Source organism: Apodemus sylvaticus, chromosome 8, assembly GCF_947179515.1.
Source record: "Apodemus sylvaticus chromosome 8, mApoSyl1.1, whole genome shotgun sequence".
NCBI lineage: Eukaryota > Metazoa > Chordata > Mammalia > Rodentia > Muridae > Apodemus > Apodemus sylvaticus.
This window is the reverse complement of record NC_067479.1, coordinates 21,318,262-21,337,913: the sequence shown is the minus strand read 5'-3', so window position 1 is coordinate 21,337,913 and position 19,652 is coordinate 21,318,262. Positions and strand designations below refer to the sequence as shown.

Sequence of the window (19,652 nt, the reverse complement as noted above, 5' to 3'; positions counted from 1 at the left end):
AGAGTAAGAAGTATTCCTTTACACTTAACCAACTAAATAGGAAAAAAATAATTGGTCAAGGTACTTCCTATGCAGGGAAGGAAATGAATGGCTGACTTCTGTAAGTCTGCATTTACTTTTAAATTCTGAAAACTTCGTACTTGTCTCTACACAAACAGAAGTCCTCTGCGGTGAACCAGATTTGAGTATTTTCAGCTGCAATCAGCTTCTCTCCGAATTCCACCAGGATTTACTGATGCAGAGTAAACAAAGCTATAAATCAAGTGCAATGCATTTAATACCTCAATGCTTTGCAAACTGATCTGGAATAGGGGTCAGCTCAATCCCTGTTCAAGTGAAAATGTTCCCTTCCCATGAAGAGGAGAAGGAACGCAAGTTAAAGATGCGAATATTGCAGTGATACTGGACTCGGATGTGTGGCTGCTTGTTTGCAAGTAGACAGGAGGCTAGATTTCCTCAGGTGAGCGTCTCCAGTTATTTATCTGGTAGAAGTCATGGATATTTAAAAGCATACATCTTTGTGGCTGGCACAGAATTTGAAATCTGGTGGGCAACTTTTCAAGAAATAAAAGCTACAAACAAAATAGCTTTCATTCCATTCAGCGCACTGTGGGAAAGGCTAATGGACAAGCACTACTGTGACTGGCAGGGCAGACTGCCAGAAACAAGGATTCAAGTCCACACAAAAGCAGCAACTTCTCAGCTTATTTCACTAATTTGTCAAAGTAGGACATAATCTGGCAGAAAAAAAAAAAAGCAGGGCCGGAGAGGACGGGAGAAGAGAACACTTAAGAGTACAAGTTACACCTTTGTCTTTTTTTAACCACTGGTCTGTAGTCTCCCTTTGTGTAAATATGATTCACGTTGATCATCTCCTAAACCACCCCACTTTCAACACGGGCTGCCCCTTTCCAGCCTATACTTCCACTACTTACTTATCCCTGCTTCTGTCTTACAATGGAAAATCTACTGTCAGCAAGGAAGAAATGATAACATGCTGACACACAGCCTCAGAGACTGCACACCCTACAGCCATACTGTCCCCTCATCTGCCTGCTTCCTCTGGCTGGTGGGGCAGGGGTGTGGACTCTAAAGATGCTCTCCTCGTTTCTGTCTCCACCCCTCAACTCCTAACTCTTTCTTACCACTTTAGATAAACAAATCAAATGCTAAGTAGGTCAAAACTTACAATGCTGTATCTTCTAACACATAAAAGACTATCACCATAAAAGAAGAATTAATTCACTGTAGTTTCAAATAATCAGCCCAAGATTTGGTGACAAAGCCTCATTTTACGGGCAAGGCTGTACCTCTAGTTGCTAAGTGCTCAGAGCCCGGGGCAGTAGTACCCGGGTTCAGACCCTGCCTGGCCACTTCCTCCCAGGCAGATGGGGATAAGCAGCCTACCTCTCTGTGCCTCCGTCCTCTCACTTCTCCAGAATAACCATTACATCCTACTGTACCAGGCAGAGAACAAGTCACATGACCAAGAGGATGTCAGAAAACAGCTCAGGGGCACTGTTTTATGTCAGTATTCATTAGTACTACGAAATAGTTATATGGAAAACCAAGTGAAGGCTAGTTTGTCTTAGGTAACATAACATTTTTATACATCAAAGGCAGAAAAAGGATAAATTAGTGGCAGTTGAACCTAAGACCTGAACTTGATGTTCAGAACATAGTCGGCATTGCTAACTTAAGGGTCAAATGGGAACCACCACCCATCAGGGAGTTGACTTAACAGCACCGACAAGCAGTGACCTCACTCTGTGAGATACATACTTTTGAGGAGATCTGTTGTCAACTTCAGCCTTCAGCCGTAAATTCTCCCTGAGCAGGCCACCATTTTCCAACTTCAATTTTTTATTTGCCTGAAAAAAAGAATTAAAAAGTATTAAGCCCAAGCTAACACAAAAGTACCTTGTAAAACTTATGACATGAGCTATGTAACAGAAAACTGAATACCAGACGCAGTCCCCAAACCGTAAACACACCAATGGGATAAGGTGAAACCGCAAGTCCAACCAGGTCTTCAAAACCTACAGCAAAAGCACTCTCTAAATCCTGTACCCAGGGAAATAACGCTATGCTAGTTAGCTAGCTCAAAGCCTAGTGAATGGCTAATGGCAAATAAATGTGATCCTTTGTTTTTTTCATTTGACCATAACTGAATGCGCTGAACAAGACTATATCATAAGCAAGAATTTACAAACTAATGCTAAAGAGTTCATTCTCAGTTAAAACATTTCTCTAGTGATAAATCTGACATGAGTAAGGCAATGCTTTTCTTTTAGAAGGTCTTTCTTATTCTGTCTTCCAAAGTCTGATACACTTAAAATTTAGGCAATATAACCTAGTAAGTTCCACCAACCGTCTCTTGACATACATTTGTAAGAAAGAAGTTCTGGTATGGCTTTTTCTCCCTTGATTTTTACAATACCTAAAAATACTAGAACACACTAAGTATCTCACCTGGAATATACACTGTCACAAAAAGAGGAGGAAATCTAGAAGCTCAGGACCACAGAGAGCCTGACAGAGACTGCTCTCAGCTTTTAGAATTTCCTTAAAAGCTTCTTTATTTAAATCCTATTAGTGTATTGGTGTATTACTAACAAACATTAAACTCTCAATATTAGTCACTAAACTGACTTACCCAGCAAGAAAAATGGCTAAACACTATGTTTATACTTAACGAATTGTAGAATTACTAATTAGGAAAGAAGAAAGGGTAACTTAAGAAGTTTTTAAAATATATTAAAAAATTTGACCAGTGCTTTTGATCAACTTCCATAGGTATTAGTTACCTACTTACATATAATTGTGCCTCAACAGTCACAAGAAAAGGTATGGAAAATACTCCTTCGCAGCCTATGCCCTTACTTACTCATGCACGTTACTTCTGAGCTGGTTTACTTAGACTCATCCAGGGTCACCGTGGGCTCTGAGCACCTGCTCACCTTCACAGATGCACACACACCAGGGTGGTGGAGGGTTAATTCATTAAGTGACTGAGACACCATTACTGCCCCCAAAGATATAAGGAAAGCCATTTACTTCCTCATATATACAAACAATGAATTAAGCTTTCAAGCACAGCACCATAAAGGGAGGCACTTAGTGAATATTTTTTGATGATAACAACAAGCTTAAATTAGAACTCACTTGATTTCCTTCCCTGCCCCCATATCCTAAAGCAGGCATGGCTGTCAGTATGTCCTGCACTTTTTAATATTTCTCATTATAGGCTTGGTAGCTTTTAACTTATAGAAGCAAATAATGGTTCCAAACAGTAGAATTTTGTCTACTGACAGTAATATCAAAGACTATAATTTTTGTGCATTCTCAGCTCCGATTGGTAATGATGTTTCATGGTTCCCAACTCCCCTGAATCCAAGAAGCATCAGAAGTCTATTGTTTATACCAAGTTGTATTTTACTGAATCGTTGTATTCCTGCTTCTGACTTATTGTAATTATTTGTGCTTCATGTCTGATTTTTTTCTCTGTAGGCTGTGCTTTTTTATTAATTTATAGTCTATTATCTAATCTATCCCAAGTGCTTCTGATGTCTTAGGATGGCTATAACTATTGGATTTAAAAATGACTTGTGTTTTTATGTAATCTTCTTTTGATATATTCTACACAGTAACAGTATAAGGCCAGGGTGGATTTGCATACAGCTTTATACTCTAAGAAGTATCTCTGCCAAAAATGTGGTTATCTACAGGAGACGATACGCAGCCTGCTGATGGCTCAAGGAAAGGCATGGAAGCCACAGGAGAAACTATGGTTGATAGTAGTACAACTCCTCTGAGTCCTTTAGTTTGTCTTATCTTTTAACAAAGGTAACAGGCTTACACTAAGGCTAGCTGCCAATACACAAATGAACCACATTCCTCTCTCATAAAGGTGCAGTGAAGTATGTGCGTAGTTTCTTTCTCTGAAAGCAGTTTCCCTCTTACTTTCATACTGGCCTCTTATGAACCGCACAGCACTTGTTATGTATCTGGAAAATGGTTTACACTAAGTTGAAGATCTTTCTTTCCTACTTAACCTCACTGCAGATATGAGAGCTAATACTCAGTGGTTCTTCTGTAAAATATCATATGGAGTCCATTAACGATTTCATGGCTCAAGATGCAGTAATTCAGAATAGGAATAGCATTTTAAGGCAATACAGACAGGTTAAAAGGGCAGCTGTAGAAATGAGGGCCATAAAACTATGTGCATTTAGCACCACTGTGCTGTGGGGCAGATGATCCTGAAGCCAAGCTAAAGGCTGGTCTTTGTCCAGAAAGCAGCACCTGCCACCGCTCTAGTACTAATAGCATGCAGCTGTCTCCTTGCAGTATTTAAAACAATCCCAAAAGTTTGCTTCTTCCCCCAACTAATGTTCTCTTTATCTTGTGGGATGGGTAGACAAACAGGAAACGGGGTCTGCGTCCTCTAGCACTTTATTCTTCTGCATACGTGGTCTAAAGCAGGTTCTCACAGCTTTCTCAGAAGCAGTCAGTGACCTAATACATACTCACTCATACCTCACTTTTCAAAATAAGACAACGGTGGTGCTAGAAAAGACCTGGGTAAAACTTTTTGTTCAGCTAGGTACAGTGGGCCACACCACTAATCCTCACACTGAGGCAGGAGGGTGGCTAGTTTGGGGTCAGCTTGGGCTATACAGCAAGGTCCAGACAAGCCTTGGCTACATAGCAAGATCTTGCCTCAAAACTCAAGCAAATACATGCTTTTTTGCTAAGTGGGGAAATGGATTATATTTATTAATGCTCATAAAGCAGCCACTGCTGTAAGCTTAAAAACTTAAGGCAAACCACAAAGAAGGGGGAACGGCCATATCTCCTAAACAGAAGCAGCACTTTCCTATGGAAGCACTATCCATCTCCAGTTATAGTCACAAATGCAACCACCTGATACTTCTTGGCAGCTAATGGCAGCTAATGAGAAAAGCTTCCTATTGCATATATATACTTTTCCAGGGTTTCTCTCTGCTCTCACAAATTAGCTAATGGTGAGTTAAGGCATATGTCTATTTATACTTGTGAAAGTACTTAAAATACTGCAGAGCTTTAAAAATAACCATCGTAGATTCCCACCCGCCAGACCACAACTTACCTCCTTTAGCTTATCCACATCATCTTTTACTTTTTCATATATTTCATTAGCTGTTCTCAGCTTTTTCTTCCACTCTACTACTGATTCTGGGTCAATTTTACTTGGATTATCGGCCATTAGATGTTTGTCTTCATTTTGACTGCCCTGCATCAAAGCTAAAGGATCCAGAATGGTCTTGATCTGTGATTCCAAGCTGAGATTTTTACTTTTAAGTTCTTCTACCTCTTTCTGCAAACAATCTATTTCATCCTGAAAAAGTCCACAAGTCAATAATCAGAGATAGACTAATGGCTCGTATAGGTTAAGCCAGAGTCAATTTGTTCTTGAATATTACACTCAATATTTTTTTTATAAATACATGGATGCTTTATATATAGTAACAGTTTTGTAAAGAAAAAAGTCAATTTAAATTCTTAAAATGTATTTTGGCCCTCATAAAAATTGGTACAACACTTACTTAAAATACTTAAATTCACAGACAGGTATGGTTTTTAAAAAAAAAGTCACAACCCTTTGATTTTGTTTAAGTTATCATCAAGAAACTAAGAAAAAAACATGAATTTCAACAAAAAAAGTAGATTCCAATCCTGGACAGACCTCATACAAACCCTAAGAGAACACAAATGCCAGCCCAGGATACTATACCCAGCAAAACTCTCAATCACCATAGATGGAGAAACCAAGATATCCATGATAAAACCAAATTTATGCAGTATCTGCCACAAATCCAGCCCTACAAAGGATAATAGATGGAAAATGCCAACACAAGGAGGGAAACTACACCCTAGAAAAAGCAAGAAAGTAATCTTCTTCCAACAAACTTGAAAAAAGAAGACACCCACACAAACATAAAAATAAGATCAAAAATAACAGGAAGCAACAATCACTATTCCTTAATATCTCTTAACAACAATGGACTCAACTCCCCAATAAAAAGACATAGACTAACAGAAATATTTCCCATGTAACTCTTCAATTTTATCAGAAAATGTTTGTAATTCCCCTTTTAATTTAGTAATTTTTTTATGTCTACCATTTTATCTGCATTATTTTTCATGACAATCTTTAATTTTAATGTCTTTCTATACATTTCCTCTATTTTATCAGAAATGTTTTCAATGTAAATCTTTGATTTTATCACAAATGTTTCTAATTCCACCTTCAAATAATTTAGTTTTTGTATCTACCATTTTATATGTAAAAATTTCCATGAAATAGTCAATTTTAATGTGTTTGTCTATATATTTCTTGAATTTTACCAGAAATATTTTCCATGTAAATCTTTAATTTTATCTGAAAATGTTTATAATTCCATCTTCAATCAACTTAAAATTATCTTTATGCCTATCATTTTATCTGTATAATTTCCATGATAATCTTTAATTTTAACATGTTTTTCTATATATTTCTTCAATTTCATCAGATATATTTTCCATGTAAATCTTCAAATTTATCAGAAAATGTTTATAATTCCACTTTCAATCAACTTAGGAATACTTTTATGCCTACCATTATTATATCTATATAAAATTTTAATAATCTTCAATTCTAACATGTTTTTCTACATTTTTCTACAATTTTATCAGAAATATTTTCCACGTAAATCTTCAATTCTGTCATAAAATGTTTCTATTTCACATTTCAATTAATTTAGCAATTTTTTTATGTGGACAACCTTACTCTTTAATTTTCCATGAAAATTGTCAATTTTAACATGTTTTTCTATGTATCTCTTCTATTTTATCGGAAATATTTTCCATGTAAATCTTTAATTTTATCATAAAGTGTTTTTACTTCTTTTCAATAAAAAAAGAAAAAAAGAAAAAAAGAGAAAAAAAAGTAGATTCCAATTCAGAAGAAACATTTGAAGCATGTTAATTGCTTTATAGAGAGAAATTTAAAGTGTTGGTCAAAATAGTCAATCAGAATTTTGTTTGATAGTTTTATTTTTGCTTCTATATCTGAAGTAGAAATAATATCTTTTCATCCCAGATTAATACCAACAGTGGCTCTTCAAACAATAGTCAGCTATTCCAAAAATCTAATTTTCTACTCTGGAACTGTTGTTCTTAAATGTGATTGCAAACATTTTCAACACATTCTTCTGTGTAGTACCATTTATTCATCTAGAATTGACATATTATCTTAATCTGAGACTTAAAAATTCTATCAGAATGTAAAATTCAAGTATCTCCAAATGTCAGGTCTTGTCTGAATGCCCCTCCCTATCTCCTGCTGAAATGCAACTGCCATTGTGACAACATTAAAGGGGGAGATAAAACTAGAAACCAGTGTTCTTGGTAGTCCCACCTGTCCTCAAACTCAGTATGTAGACCAGGAAGACCCAGAATCAGAGATCTGCCTGCCTCTTCCTCCCAAGCACTGGAATTAAAGGTGTGTGCCACCACACCCAGCATAACAAGTTGTGTTCTTTAAATTGATATAGTGATGAATGAACAAGCATGCATTTATACATTCACAAATGTGGAAAACACGTGTAGGAAAAAACATTTATTCCATCACTTATGCTCCAGTATATTAAAAAATATAAAACTGTCTGAGGCAACTGACTGAGCTCACAACAAGCTGTAACTCCAGTTCCAAGGGATTCAACCCCTCTCTCCTGGCCTCAGGCACCTGGTACTCAAGTGGTGCATAGACATACATGCAAACAAAACACACACATAAAATAAAAATCATAAATTAAAAAATAATTTTAAAGAAGGAAAAGAATAAAGAAAAAAAATCCTTCCTTTTCTCTGAAATCCTAGTCTCCCGTTCTTTACTTAATTAAAACCATTTCTGTATTTAAAAGGGAAAAGGGAGAATTTATCAAACATGTGTAGACTGGCACTACAGGCTTCAGCCTGGGCATGGTGGTGAAGGTATGCAATCTCTGCACTTGGAAAGCAGAGGCAGAGCTATCACAAGTCCCTCAAAAACCAACCAAACAATCCCTGATGTCACCCCAAACCTCAAGAAAGACCTGCTGGGGGAACCTGCAAAGCTTCCTTGATTCGGCTCTACGGCATACAGACACTTAGAGCTCTTCTGCCTTCAGCTCTCTGATGACCTCACTGAGGTGTGGCGCTTACCTCATACTCCTTATGCAGGAGCTCCAGTCTGGTCCTCCGAAGGTGCTTCCTGACCGTGTGGCTCAGCATAGGCTCGCTCTCACTTGTTCCTCCTACAGGGAGAGTCTGATTGGTGCTTGGTTTGGGTGCAGTGAACATGAGCCTGTTTCTTTTCTCATACTGTGCTATAGAGCTTCCCAGATAACCCCAGATATAAAATTTAGATAGATTGGAGACTCTGGTCCAGTTAAGGATAATGTGGACCTAATTAAGGTTTAAAGAAGATTGATGCTGAATTAGGCAGGAGTGGGGAGAGGAGTTTCAAACAGGAGTCAGGTTTAACACATTCAGGGACTCTGGGTGTTTCACTTTTACTTCAGGGGCTTCATTCTTGTTTTTCCTTAGTAAACATTAAAAGAGAGTCTGTAAGTAGCCATAGGTGGACAATATCTTTCAAAACACTTAAGAAGTAGTTGTAGCGATCTTAAATTGGGGGAAATTGTCTTAAATGCTGTTTTGTGACAGAAAGGGAGAAAGAAAGATGACCAAGAACAAAGGACAGGGACTTTGGGATCATTTTGGCCTTTCTCTTCCTTAACCCTGAGGAGGAGACAATATCAACTAACAGCATAAGAAATACCTTCAGCAAAGTATCATATCATGTTAACTTACCTACACACCTAGCATTAAGGTATCAATTTTTAAATACAGCAAATCTAAGAACAATTATTAAATAATAAAGCCAATCACTATATTTATAAGATTGCTGTGTATGTATGTGTGTGCTTATGCATACATACATATGTATGTATGTACAGGAGATTGAAACAAATCTGGGTGCTGGTGACACAACTCTCACTGACTCTGATGAACAGTTACAATGGACTGGCTCTCATAATTAGCTGTGTACCCCGACTTGTGAGAAATACATCCAACATGAATTATTTCAGAGAGCTCTGAACTAATCCTGGGGTTATTGCCTTTGTAGTTAGCAGAATTATTACAACAACAATGACAAAAGTAATATATTCTTTTTCAGGACAGTCTTTTCAAGTGCAAAGATGATAGGTGACATCATAGATAGTTACTTCAGAGAGTTCATTAATATTATTTAGATAGGAATGAATGAAGCAGGAAGAGTGTGATAAAAAGCTAAGAAAAGCCGGGCGGTGGTGGCGCACGCCTTTAATCCCAGCACTTGGGAGGCAGAGGCAGGTGGATTTCTGAGTTCGAGGCCAGCCTGGTCTACAAAGTGAGTTCCAGGACAGCCAGGGCTACACAGAGAAACCCTGTCTCGGAAAAAAACAAAAACAAAAACAAAAAAACACTGAATTACTTTAATTATCAATTTTACACAAAAATGTAACTCCGTAAGAAGATCTGTAGTAGCAAGCTTAACTCCGCTGGCAGCCACGCAGCAGAGAGTGAGGCTCAGCCAGATGTCCCAAGTCCCGCTCAGTCCTTTGCTCTTGGTCATGCATCCTTCTTTCCATTTTCATCACAAATAGTAATTAAGACAATTTCCCCTAATTTTAGATCTACGATTACTTTTTAAATTTTCTGTAAGATGGATTGGAGATATGGCTTAGCCATTAAAGGCTAGGCTCAGAACCAAAAATATAAATTTACTGAAAGATGTTGTCTAATTAGACTCAATTTTAATGTTTAGTAAAGAAAAATGAAAGTGTAGCCCCTGAAGTAAAAATAAAACACCCAGAGTTTCTCTGAATGTGCTATTTCTAGTGCCTATCTCCAAGTCCTCCCACCTCTCCTAATATGGCACTAATTTTCCTTTTTAAACCTTAATTAGCTCCACGTTATCCTGAACTGGATCAGTCTCCAATCTATCTAAGTCTTGTCTCTCCTCTATAGTACAGTCCACACACCACCACCCAAGCAGCACTGCTAGGTAATACTTTGGGGTACACCACTCTCCCACACTCCAAACCTAAAGGTCACCCACTTCATCAAGTGGCTGGCTCTCAGAGTCCCTCGCCTTCTCTCCTACACCCCGGGACCTCGACTTCCCTCTCCCCTCCTCAGCTGCTCTGACTTTAAACCATCAACATTTCTGTTCTCAAGCAGTCTCAAATGTACGCTGCATGTGACATGTCACATGTGCATGTGACCTGAGGGTGATTGCAGGATCCTTCACAGTCTACTACACTAGATACACAGATATAATCACTCATGAATCACTAGGATATTGATCTGTAAAAATGAGAACTTTATATCAGTCTTCTCCCAAATATTTATAAGCTATCTTAAATCTATTCTTATGTACATATAAAAGTCTCATACCAATAATCTCTTTGCAAGGGTTTTCAGGAGTGATAGGGACTCTGCAGGCTGGACACTGGCTGTTATTCTTCAACCACAAGTCGATACAAATGGAACAAAACACATGGTTGTTGGTGCATACCACAGGCTGACGGACCTTTGGAAAAAAAGAAACCACTTTTAGTACATGACAACTGTAACAACTAGATTCCCAATATGATCTTGTTTAGAATAAACTGTTCCTCTCAAGTATAGCTGTGTGTGGGGTGAGAGAAGGCTTAGGACTGAAAATGATGCTTCTCTTTAGCACACTATTTCTTTTTTGTTGTTGTTGTTAAAGATTTATTTATTTATTATATGTAAGTACACCATAGCTGTCTTCAGACACACCAGAACAGGGGTCAGATCTCATTACGGATGGTTGTGAGCCACCATGTGGTTGCTGGGGTTTGAACTCAGGACCTTCAGGAGAGCAGTCAGTGTTCTTAATCGCTGAGCCATCTCACCAGCCCAGCACATTATTTCTTATATGTCAGAGAAGCTAGCTGACAGAGCTGGTCACAGAGTATGCATCTTTGACCTGATTTGCTTATTATCATTTAACATTTATAATCAAAAAACACAATAATTTCTATTCACTGACTCTGGGACATTTTTTTCACTCTAGTTCTTTTATTTTTATTTTTCTATATTCTTTGTTTAGATTCCAAATGATTTCCCCTTTCCCAGTTCCCCCCTCCCCATAAGTCCCATAAGCCCTCTTCCCTCCGCCCATTCCCCAATCACCTCCTCCCACTTGTCTGTCCTGGTAATTCCCTACATTGCTGCATCAAATCAAGCCTTTGCAAGACCAGGAACCTCTCCTTCTTCTTGTGAATCATTTGATATGTGAATTGTGTCTTGGGTATTCAGAGCTTCTGGTCTAATATCCACTTCTCAGTGACTGAATTCCATGTGTGTTCTTTTGTGATTGGGTTACCTCACTTAGGATGATATTTTCCAGTTCCAACCATTTGCGTAAGGATTTCATGAATTCATTGTTTTTAATTGCTGAGTAGTACTCCATTGTGTAAATATACCACATTTTCTGTATCCATTCCTCCATTGAGGAACATCTGGGTTCTTTCCAGCTTCTGGCTATTAAAATAAGGCTGCTATGAACATAGTGGAGCATGTGTCCTTATTGCATGCCGGGGAATCCTCTGGATATATGCCCAGGAGTGGTATAGCAGGATCTTTTGGAAGTGAGGTGCCCAGTTTTCTGAGGAACCACCAGACTGATTTCCAGAGTGGTTGTACCAACTTGCAATCCCTCCAGCAGTGGAGGAGTGTTCCTCTTTCTCCACATCCTCGCCAACACCTGCTGTCTCCTGAGTTTCTAATCTGGAAAGACTCAATGCAACAGTACAGGGGAATACCAGAACACGGAAGTGGGAAGGAGTAGATGGAGGAACAGGGGGAGGGAAGTGGCTTATGGGACTTGCGGGGAGTGGGGACCCAGAAAAGGGGAAATCATTTGAAATGTAAATAAAGAATACATGGAGGGGGGGAATCTTAGCCATTCTGACTGGTGTGAGGGGAAATCTCAGGGTTGTTTTGATTTGCATTTCCCTAATGACTCATGATGTTGAACATTTCTTAAGGTGCTTCTCAGCCATTCGAAATTCTTCAGGTGAAAATTCTTTGTTTAGCTCTGTACCCCGTTTTTAAATAGGGTTATTTGATTCTCTGGAGTCTAACTTCTTGAGTTCTTTTATATATCGGATATTAGCCCTCTGTCAGATGTAGGGTTGGTGAAGATCTTCTCCCAATTTGTTGATTGCCGTTTTGACCCAAAAAACTCCACCAGAGAACTCTTACAGCTGATAAACAACTTCAGCAAAGTGACTGGTTATAAAATCAACTCAAGCAAATCAGTAGCCTTCCTATCCTCAAAGGATAAGCAGGCTGAGAAAGAAATTAAGGAAATGACACCCTTCACAATAGTCACAAACACTATAAAATATCTTGGTGTGACTCTAACCAAACAAATGGAAGATCTGTATGACAAGAACTTCAGGTCTCTGAAAAAGGAAATTGAAGAAGACCTCAGAAAATGGAAAATCTTCCATGCTCCTGGATTGGCAGGACTAATATAGTAAAAATGGCAATCTTGCCCAAAGCAATATACAGATTCAATGCAATCCCCATCAAATCCCCAACTCAGTTCTTCATAGAGTTAGAAAGAGCAATTCTCAAATTCATCTGGAATAACAAAAAACCCAGGATAGCTAAAACTATTCTCAACAGTAAAAGAACTTCTGGGGGAATCAGTATCCCGGACCTCAAGTAGTTCTGCAGAGCAACAGTGTTAAAAACTGCATGGTATTGGTACAGTGACAGGCAGGTAGATCAATGGAATAGGACTGAAGGTCCAGAAATGAACCCACACACCTATGGTCACTTGATCTTCGACAAAGGAGCTGAAAACATCCAGTGGAAAAAAGATAGCCTTTTCAACAAATGGTGCTGGTTCAACTGGAGGTCAACATGCAGAAGATTACAAATTGATCTATTCTTATCTCTTATACTGATCTATTCTTATCTCTTATACTAAGCTCAACTCCAAGTGGATCAAGGACCTCCACATAAAATCAGACACACTGAAACTAACAGAAAAGAAACCAGGGAAGACCCTTGAGGACATGGGCACAGGGGGAAAGTTCCTGAACAGAACACCAATAGCTTATGCTCTAAGACCAAGAAGTGACAAATGGGACCTCATAAAATTACTAATTTTCTGTAAGTCAAAGGACACTGTCAAAAGGACAGTCTATTTCTACTAGGATTTAGGACGGTACGATCATCACAGATCCAGTCTGATGCTTGAATTCTTCAGTGCATCCTGCTACATCATAAAGCATCAACAGCCACCTAATAAGTATTGCATAGGAACTGCTCTGAATTCAGTGTGGGTTGTTATTACTTAATTCCTAATATCATGAAATTGGGGTATTAGGACCTTTAAGAGAGGTGATTCTGTGTTGGGAGAAGTAGGTAGTGAGTCAAGTCTTGGTAAGAACTTAGCAGCTCCACATGAACTGGTTGATGTAAAAGACCAAATCTGGCCCTCTCCCTAGTTTCCTGTTTCCTACCTTACCATATAACTTTTTCTTTCTCTTTTTTTCCCCTCCTTTTCTCTCTTCTCTTCACATGACTGAAAATTCAGGTCTATTGTGTTTTATGGATGTTCTAATTTTATCTTCTGTTCATAAAATAACTCAAGAGCACCAGAACACCAGAATTCCACATACCAGGAAAACAGTACCATATTTATTCTATAGTCCCTTTTTTTCAGTATTTCCTTGAATAGTAGTGATTTTTTTTATTTTTATTTTTGTGGAGCTAAGAAGAATGGGTCCCATAGGCTCATATATTTTAATGCGTAGTTATCGGGGAGTGGAACTGTTTGAAAAGATTTGGAGGTATGACTTTGTTGGAAAAGGTATGTCACTGGACTCTGAGGTTTCAAAAGCCTAAGCCAGGACCAGTCTGTCTGCCTCTCTGCCTATGGATCAGGATGTGATTCTAATTACTTCCCCAGAACCATGCCTGCCACGTGTCTCTGGAAGTCAATACTGAAGACATAAAACCAGACACATTATATAAGAGGCATCAAGATACTTCACTTTGTAAGAACTAGGTAAATGCAACCAGTGAAATAATTAAAAGCAGTGAGAATTCTCTATGCATTTGGTTGAAGAGATCGCCAATCTAGAGGATGGTTTCGATCAAATACACACTGGTTGGCATAGTATTTACTAAAGTGTCAATGACAAGAGAAACAGATTTTGTATGTGGTGAAAGTGCAAGTAATGTTTTAGTCATGTTATGTTTCTTACATCACTGAAGTAGGTAAGCCTGGCATTAGGAGGATTTGAGCGCCACTGGGATAAAAGACAACAGCATCTAAAACCACAGGACTGGAACAGATTCCCAGGACAAGCAAAACGGTTAGAGGAAAAGAGCTCTTAGCAAGTACAAGAGGAACATCTAGAAAGGGAAGTGAGAACAGGGCCTGTGTATCAGGAAGGAAGATGAGCAGCTATTAGAGAAATCAAAGCAAAGTTTCTCAGTAGGAGGCAGTGCACAAGGTAGATGCTGGCAATACTGTACAGGCCAGAGATGTAATGTTAGAGTTTGGATCCTGTATATTCCCCAAAGGTCCACATGCTGAAGGCTTTATCCTCAGCCTGTGACTCTGAGAACACAGCAGAACCCTGAGAAGTCACTTGTGTGTGCCCTTGATGGTTACTGGGACCCGCCTTTCTGCTGCTGCTCTTTGCCTCCTAGCCAAAGAGTGGGTTCCTTTACCATGAACTCCTCTTTTAATGTTCTCTGTTTCCCACAAAAGGATAAACTAAAATAAATAGTTACTGCTTATATCATATTTACAGTGCAGGAAAGGCTACATCTTTGCTAACTGCACTTTTTCTTTTAATGCTCACTTCTCTGCTTTGTGTCTTGCTTAGAAAACTGGTCATTTCCACTTTCCCCAATAGACTTAGTCGTTGTATCTAATTACAGCACCTAGTACATTGCTTTGAAAAATGGTAAGATTAAAAGAAGTAAATTTTGATACAGTAAATTAAAAAGTGAGATAATGCTGCCAAACCTGTCTTCTCAAGCAAAAGATCTAGTCAAACAGTAAGGAAAAATGTTTAGCTTTCTACCCAGTGTTCCTAAATGACAGACAAGAACCACTCCAGACAGACGGCATCCTCTGGCTGCTTGAGCATCAGCAAAGCTCCAAGCAGGATGGTCTGCACTGCTGGGAACTGCTATTATTGCCTACACGTTGGAGTTTTAGGAGCTACCTAGTCCATTCCCCCGGCAGGCTGCTCATCAGGTGGTGCTTTGCAGAGCGTAGTATAAGAGCTTAGTGACCCTTCAAATAAGATGGTGTGTTAAGAAGAAAAACCTGTACAAGAATAGACCATTCCAATGCAAAAAAGGAGCTTCGGAAATGTACAAACTGGTGATATAATGGCACAGAAAGCTAAGGAAAATATGGGCAATTTGTGAAAAATGCAGATTCATCCACGGGACGCCCCAGCAAACTAGGAGCCCCAGAGGCAAGGGAACGCCAGCTAGGGTAAAGAAGGCTAAGCGTGGCTTCACAGCCCATTAGTGGGCAAGTTCTCTACTGTCCCCAAACTCCCCAGGTTATATCTCCTTCTCTGGGTAGGCAAGGGTCAATCTGAAGGGGGCTCCCTAAATGCAATGGGAATAGAGAGCTGGAGGATGTGGATGCTTGAGTTTTTCGCTGGAGCATCAAAGATTTCTGAATCTACAGTAATGAAAAACATACAGGTAGGCCCAGGCTTGGCGCTATTAACTCCAGAATTATTCTCAGTCGGAAGAAACTGCTACACAACAAAAGGGAATAAATGGTCAAGAAGATGTAACAATTTTAAATATATATGCACCGATTGTATTGAACAAATACTTCAGAGTTAAATTACATAATCAATCAAGTTGAATAAATACCTAAGAATATTCCATCTAATAGAAACAGGATACATATTCTTCTCAGCTCATGTAACCATCGCTAAAATAGATGACATTCTAGGTCAGAGAAAAATGTAAATGTGAAACAAGAGAAGCAATCTCTTGAATCTCATCAGGAAACAGTGACCTAAACCTAGACATTAAAGACAACAGAAGCTAAAGAAACCACACAAATACTTGGGAGATTGAAACATTCTTGATGACCAGTAGGTCACTAAAAAAAAAAAAAAATCAACGTAAAATTTTTATAGAAGCAAGTGAAAATTAACAATTTCCCAGCACTTGTGTTATACAATCAAGTGACAGAACACTTCCTAAGACCAAGGTTTACAGCTATGAGTGCTCACACTGGAAAAGAGATCTTAAATAAACAGCATAATGATGTACAATGAGTCATAAAAATGAGAACAAGGCAGCCAGGAATTATAAAAACTGGGGCAAAAAATGAATTAAATGGAGACTAAAGAACAATAAATGAAATCAAACAAAAAGGTGGTTCTTTGAGAAGGTAAATGTGACTGACAAACTCTTAGCCAAATCAGAAAAAGACCCACTTTAATGAAATCAGAAATGAAGAGAAAACTTATAACAGAGTCCAATGAATCCAGAGACTTGTTGGGGAGAATTTTGAGACACAAATACCACAAGCCTGCATAATCTGTAAGAAATGTACAAATCTGTAGACACAAAACCTAAGATTAAATCAAAGATGATATCAACAACTTAATCTGATCCATATCAACTGAGACTGGAGCAGTAATTAAAAACTTCACAAAGTAAAATCCCAGGAATAACAGACTCAGGTTCTGCCAAAACTTTGAGAAAGAGCTAACAGCAATATTCCTCAAACTGTAAAACAGCAGTACTCCTCATATTACACCGCTACACTGTCACACAGTTAGAAAGTGAAGCTAGCTAGCGTTAGCACAATACCAGATCAGATTATGGCCAGAAAGGAGAAAAGCAAGCAGGCTGCAGGAGTGATGAGTACAACACAGAGCTGCTCTACAGAACACAGTGAGGGAGGGAGGGAGGGAGCCGGGGCAATGGAGCAGGCTCAGTGGGGAAGAGCACTCACTAATCTTGCAGAAGACCCAGGCTTGGGTCCCTGCCTCTGTAGCAGTGGTTTTCAACATATGGGTCTTGACTGCTGTAGGGTTGCACATCAGATATTCTGCATAGCAGGTATTTGCATTATGATTCATAACAATAGCAAAATCACAAGAACAATTTTAAAATTATAAAGAAGCAATGAGATCACTTTATGGTTGGGGAACTACTGAAGGGCCACAGCCTTAGGAAGGGTGAGAAGCACGGCTCTATATGATGGAGTACCAGTGTAAGTCCAGTTCCAGAAACCACACCTCTGTAGGAACAAACTTTACACACGATGCACATAAGCAAAATACCCATACACATAAATTTAGAAAAATAATTTAAAACACATTAAGAAGGTCATATATCATGACCAAGCTGATTTCAGCCTAGGAAGGGAAAGCTGGATCAATATATACAATAAATATAAGAGATTAAGTTAAAGATTTAAAAAAAAACCACATCATCACATTAAAAAAAAAACATGAAAAAAAAAAAACCTTGACTAAGTTCACTATCCTTTCACAATAAAAGTGATAAACTAGGAATAAAAAGAACATATTTCAAGAACATAAACCTATGCATAAATTTACAGGCAATATGTATTGAGGGAAAGCTGAAAACATTTCCTCCAAAATCATGAAGGAGACAAAAGTGCCCACTGTGTCCACTCTTACTATTACTGCTTACAGGTCTCATTTAGAGCAGAGAGATGGTCCTCCAGGAAGAGCACAGCTCACAGCATCCCTGTGTGCAGATCATGTGGTCCTAGATTTAAAAGACTTTACAGACTCCACTAGAACATTCTTAGTTCAGATAAACACCCTCATTAAGCATTAGGACACAAAATCAACATATGCTAATCAGTAGCACTCATACAAACTTAAAATGAACTTTGCCAAGAAAGAAATCAGGAAAAATCTTATTCACTGCAGCTTCTTCAAAAATAAAATAAAATATCTCAGTGTAAATCTAATCGTGAAGGTAAAAGGTCACAATAAGAACTTGAAGATGTAAATGAAATAAATTATAGATGACAGGTAGATAGATGGCTCATGTTAATGATCAGGAAGAACATTGAAAATGGCTAAATTATAGAAAGGAATCTAAAAATTCAATGCCATTTCCATCAAAATACCATTTTCCACAAAACTAAGAATTAGCAATCTGGAGCTACAGAGACAGTTCAGCAGTTGAGCAAACATAGAAATCTTGCAAAGGATCATGGGTGGGTGTTCAGTTTCCAACACCCACATAATGTAGCTCACAGCTGTGACTCTAGCCCCAGGGGATTCAATACCCTCTTCTGGACTCCATGGGTATCAGGCCTAACATATGTACAGCCCCCACAAATATTCATATAATTTTCTTAAACCTTAAAATTCACTTGAAGCCCCAAAAGACCTACAGTACTTAAGCAATCCTAAACAGAAAGAACAATGAAGTATCATAATATCTGACTCTTCCCATTACACTGAATAGCCACAGTAACAATGACTACATTGTAGTGGCACAAAAACACACATCTAAGCAACTGCATAGGATAGAAGACCGAGACAGCTGTAGCCACCTGATTCTCTAGGATGATTTTAATGATTAAAACATATGTTCTTAAGTGTTTGCCAATATGAAATGTGGATATTACTTTAGTACTACTACCACCACCACAACAACAATAAAACAGTTATTAGTGTTCTACTGCTGAGATGAAACACCACAGCCAAAACAACTGAAAGCATTTAACTCGGAGCTTCCTTACAATTTCAGAGGGTTAGTCCACAAGCATCATGGTGAAGAACCTGACAAGGGGCTTTTGAACCTTCTAAGTTCACCCCTACTGACAAGGCCATATCTCCTAATCAACCACCTAATCTCAACAAAGGTGTCAAAAGCATACACTGGTGCTGGGAAAACTGGATATCCACATGTAGGTGAATCAGACAGACCTATAGCTCTACCCTTGGAAAAAGCATTGATTCAAAGTCAATCAGAGACATGAGGATTTGAAAATGCTAGAGAAAAATATAAGAAATATATTTAAAATATAGGCAAAAGGAAAAAGAGAAGCAGTCCTGAATAGCCAAGGAAACAATCAGAGTGAAGAGACATTATAGAATGGGAAATATCTTTGCAAACTATACATCAGACCAAGCCTTGGGAGCCAGAATACATAAAGAACTACACATCAAAACGCCAAATCATCCAATCAGTGAATGGGCTGCTAAAATGACATAATAGGTCTTAAATGAAAATAGCCAATGTATTCTTGAAAGTGTCCTACCTCCTAAGCCATCAGGAAAATGAAAACTAAAACTTCCAAGTGTCCATCTTTCTCAGAACAGCCTCACCAAGAGAACTAATGCCACAGACACAAGTGGTAACCGTTATTCAGGGCTGGTGCGAACATAACTGACAACCACTCCACAGAAGTTACTGTGTTGGCTCCTCAAAAACCTAAAATTAGATTATGATTGAGATGTGCCACTGGGACACACAGCAGGATTCTCAGAAAACATACTACA

At 38.5% G+C, this 19,652-nt stretch overlaps 1 protein-coding gene across 1 annotated transcript in view; it reads right to left on the bottom strand.

The window, feature by feature from the left end:
• Window positions 1–19,652, bottom strand: part of Obi1 (ORC ubiquitin ligase 1) — a 43,025-nt gene that overhangs the window by 18,461 nt on the left and 4,912 nt on the right. The window contains exons 2-5 of the mRNA XM_052190739.1: window positions 10,507–10,642; window positions 8,227–8,318; window positions 5,132–5,380; window positions 1,783–1,871 (exon numbers count right to left, since the gene is read on the bottom strand). Of these exons, the coding sequence (XP_052046699.1) occupies window positions 1,783–1,871; window positions 5,132–5,380; window positions 8,227–8,318; window positions 10,507–10,642 (566 nt within the window). The remainder of the gene's footprint in view (window positions 1–1,782; window positions 1,872–5,131; window positions 5,381–8,226; window positions 8,319–10,506; window positions 10,643–19,652) is intronic.